At 36.1% G+C, this 4,709-nt stretch overlaps 1 protein-coding gene across 1 annotated transcript; it reads right to left on the bottom strand.

Moving 5' to 3' along the window:
* Positions 1-266: 266 nt before the first annotated feature.
* LOC144435640 (GTP-binding protein Di-Ras2-like) lies at positions 267-2,324 on the bottom strand. Its single transcript, XM_078124238.1, has one exon. It carries the CDS (start codon positions 2,170-2,172, stop codon positions 1,510-1,512), a length of 663 nt encoding a protein of 220 aa, XP_077980364.1. The 5' UTR covers positions 2,173-2,324; the 3' UTR covers positions 267-1,509.
* Between the last annotated feature and the right edge of the window lie 2,385 nt (positions 2,325-4,709).

Here is a 4,709-nt window from a genome sequence, read left to right on the forward strand (position 1 = left end):
GTGAAAGAGGATTCTCATTAAAATTAACCATGCGTCGTCATGGTAACTAATTGTTTCAAATACATGAAGTGACATGACATGACGTAATCGTACCAAGCGATCATTGACACTGACAGCGAATGTAGGCGCACAATGTGATGTATTCGACCATTTAAAAATATAAGTTGATAAAACCGTGCCTTATCTCTGAACATGCATATCAAAAAATAATAGTCTGAAAGTCAGCTTGTACGGTTTATGCGAAAATATCAGATTTATTGTCTCATACAAAATAATGGCAACAGTCTCCATTGATAAAAACCATACAATACAAATATGAAGCAATTATGGATGACACATCCCCAGTACAAAAACAAACAAACAATGAATATCAGTCTCTTATTATATCAGTATAAAGGCATTGACATATCAAAGTTAGATTAAGCTTGATTATATTCTGAAAATACAATAGATATTTGTGATCAACTTTCGTTCAAAAAAGACATCTAACTACGCATGAACTCCAAAATATATCACTTTGTCATATATTTACAAACCAAAAGCCTATTCATGTATGTATAAAAGTTCTGTAGGCGAGACTGTTGTCTAAATATCAAACAACACGTTGTTGACCCAAAAGCGAGGAAATTGTCACGTAGTGTTTGGATTCTCATAGGTATATTTTTTAAACAAAACAAGCATATAATTCTTTTTGTTGGTAGAAAAGAAATATTTTGTAATCGTAAATTAAAAGAATGGTACAAAATGTATGTTAATATTTGTCAGGAAATGTTTACTAAAACGCATAATCGTAATTTTGATGTTTCCCTCCTTACGATTCAGAAAAAAAGTATAGCGTAGTCTAGCGATTAAATTACAGTCGTTTGCTATAATATAACCAAACTCCGTACTGTAACCCGTGCTTAAAATTACATGGTTACTATGTTTTATCACCAGGGAGGCTGATAGCATTTCGATCAACTGAATGGTTATTAACCCGACCATGATTCTGTTCAAACAAATAAATTATGTCAGGTTGTTCCGTTATAATAAATGACTAGTGATGATGACCTAATATAACGATCATGAAAAGATATCATTGCATGCACTGTGCGTTATACATTAACGAGCCATCCGTGAAATGTGTTACATTCATTACTTGTATCTACGTGCTGCTACACGTGTTCAATTGTGACCCTCGGAAATGTTCATGTGCTCGTGTCGGGCTGGTTAATTACACTGTTTACGACGTCCTGTTCTTATTATGATAGAAAGTATATAATGTAACAATGTACAAAATACTCTTTTAAAAATCATTCAATAGAAAAATACAAACAGTCCAAGCCAGTTCCGTCCACTGAACCTTGAAGAAGTGTAATGATTCGCGGAAGAACACTTCATCCAAATTGACATTGTCAATAATACGAACTCAAGTGGCGAACGGATAATCAGATACTGTACCTCGTCACGTTCGCATCAATGCTCTCAATATATGGCCAACGTTCATTGTCGAACAAAACCAGTCAATGTTCACGATATAATGCATGGTTCTTTCTTGGGGCTCTGCTTGCCTTTTGGTCGATGGATTTCCGACGGTAGACTTCTCTGCCTTGTCAGTATGGAGCTCATCAAATGGGTTGGAAGCTTAGCTGACTTAAGCACCTCCTTGAAAACGCGTTCAACGTTTGAATTCTGTTTTGCGGACGTTTCAATGTGTTCTAAGTCCCACTGATATGCCAAAAGTTCTGCTTTATCTTTTTCCACCTCTCTCTTTTCTTCCATGTCAATCTTGTTACCGACTAAAATGATGGGTGGGTTTTTGCCTTCCTTCTGCTCCAAGATCTGATTTCTTAATCGTACAACTTCTTCGAGGGACTCTTTGTCATTAATAGAGTATACCAGCACGAAAACATCACCTGTGGAGATAGACAGCTTACGCATCGCTGGGAACGAGAACGACCCCGACGTATCGAGCACTTCCAGATGCAAAATGTGATTGTTGATGTCGAACCTTCTAGTGTGCAGGTCTTCAACTGTCTCCTTGTGACGCTCGTTGAATTTGTTGTACAGAAACTGTGAAATAAGGGAGGATTTACCAACTCCAGCGGCACCCATCACGACTAATCTTTTGCTCTCCTTCATGTTCAGGTTGTCCTCCGGCGACCTCACTTTTAGTGACCGGCTTCTCGGCATGGTGATTCAAGTGATGTGCAAAGTCCGTTGATGAGAGAAGATGTTGCACTTTGGACTGTGGTTGCTTACCGGAGTAGAACAGTTGCACCTGGGTAGGTTCGTCAGCTACGTGTTCTGCAAGCAGGCTCGGTAAAATACGGTGTTCAGTAGCAGAACAATATCTGACTGTGCGTGAGTAAGGGTGCTGCCAGTTATATACTGTGTGTTTACTCCACTGGTGAGTCATCCAATTACTACATCACAAATTTATGAAAGAGAACACCAAATATGGTTAATATATGTGTGGGCATGCGCAGAAACGATGAAAATACTTCTCTAGTCTGTGAACGTGAGGATTTTAAAACCGAGGGCGTCTGTACACACTCTTCATCACGTTGCTGTTGAACTGAAGCCGTGTGAAGACTCTTAATATAGAACCAGTTGCTCAGATATATGACAAAGCCATCTAAGGAAATTATTCTTGTTGTAAAATGAACCAAAAATAGTTATCCAGGAGAAAATTATCACGTTTTGCTCACGCAGTACATTGTAATCGTCTAAAAGATAGACTCAATGATGAATCACGCTAGGATGCAGATATACATTGTATGTATTAGAAATATCATATACAATTGCAATTATAGGATACACAAAACGAATTAATAGAAACTAAAGGGTTTGCAAATTCTGTTGAACAGTACAGTTGTATGAGATTGGGACTGCATGGTCTATTAATGTGTGCCATCGTTTATACTGTGTATTTATATTATCTGACACCCCTTTCTCGGGTCAGACTGAATATGTCACTCAGTAATGACATAGTATATATGCTACTATGGATTAATGATTTGCGCTTACTTTGTGTATTCTGTGCATTTTATATTTGTGATTAGGCCAAATTAAAAAAAAGAATGTGTGTTTCTGGTAACCTAACCAACCCTTGTTTATGGCACCGACTCTAAACATTGTTTTTGCATTCTAAAAGCTTCTTTTTTTTAAATGGCGTGAAGTTATCCGTATTGTCATGAGACTGTAATTTTCGGTACAAGATTGTGAGTGAAAATATCAGATACTGTATTCATGGTACGTTGAACGTTGCTAAGGCTGTTCGTCGCTCTCAGAACAAGTCGATGACGAATTTATATCTCAGTGGCGTACTATCAATTAAATATGCTGACCTGAGTTTACCATGCTTCAAATGTAAGAGCTCCCTTAGGATAGGGTTTCAGACGGTTGTTCACACGTTAGTTCTACAATTCTATTCGATCCACGAAAACCCTTATGAAATTTCTTGCTGCGGCCTTGCATAATACAATTATGCAAATATGTATAGAACCTCTCCGATTCATATACGTTCCGCGAAGCTTTTTTTTGATCGCATCTTTCTTTCATTTTGAAATGTGCCGGTTTGCTCGATATTTTGTTGTATTACCATGTTATTTAATTCAGAAAGGTTAAATGGCGATGATTTACTTTTATTTTCGTATACCTTTAATTTTATTTCCAAACTATCTTTGTTATATTTTCTTTAAAATCACATTCCCTGTCTTTTAAGACTGTAAGTTGAATTTAAACAGTATATTCTACGAATAACTAACTAACTAACTAACTAACTAACTAACTAACTAACTAACTAACTAACTAACTAACTAACTAACTAACTAACTAACTAACTAACTAACTAACTAACTAACTAACTAACTAAATAAATAAATAAATAAATAAATAAATAAATAAATAAGTAAGTTAATAAAATTCCAACCTATCTATCCTATTTTCTGAACTCATGTTATCGGAAACAATTTTTTTTTGCCTTAGGCCTAATAAAAAAAATTGTGTGGTTCCGATTACGCTGAAGTTTAGAATAGGTGGGTAGGTAGATTTTTTATTTTATTTTATGATATCTTTTTGTCTGTGTGGACGTGAGTGTCTAGTTTATGTTTTCCATTGTTTTCCAAACGGTCTCTGTGTTGTTTATTTCTTCCCATCAGATGTACAACAATTACAGATTGGAAGAACAGATTTATTTGTCTTTTTAAGTTGGCGACAGTTTCCGCATCCACTATTTCTCGTGAGACTTCACAATTTTCGCGATTTGATTATTTTTGTCTCGAATACGCAAAAAAAGAGTTTAGGGTCGGCAGGGAAAAGCTAGGTGGGGTCGGGTAACCGGAACACAATTATTTTTTTTAAGCCTTACCTATCTATATTCAGAAATGTTTGCCATATGCGCTATCGCAGACACTGTATTTATATCTGATACTTCCTTGACTATTCAGACATTCCTTGACAATTCATCAGTTAATCATTTTAGAGCGTGTATTGATAACCACCTCAGAACAGTAAGGGGGTCTTTAAAAGCCTCAATGGGTTCCTACCCCATGTAAATTCACGGTAAATTCACGGTAAATTCCCATAATTAGTATGATGTGTTATCGCAGAGACTCTGTATTTATATCTGATATTTCCTTGACTATTTAGAAATGCTACCAATCTGTGTTATTGCAAACACTATGCATTCATATTTGGTTTCCTTGACTATTCAGAAATGCTAGCAA

This window comes from Glandiceps talaboti, chromosome 5, assembly GCF_964340395.1.
Source record: "Glandiceps talaboti chromosome 5, keGlaTala1.1, whole genome shotgun sequence".
In the NCBI taxonomy this organism is placed as follows: domain Eukaryota; kingdom Metazoa; phylum Hemichordata; class Enteropneusta; family Spengelidae; genus Glandiceps; species Glandiceps talaboti.

What these genes read in the sequence shown, in the direction of transcription:
- LOC144435640 (XM_078124238.1), bottom strand. Translation starts at nt 2,172, where the DNA reads ATGCCGAGAAGCCGGTCACTAAAAGTGAGGTCGCCGGAGGACAACCTG.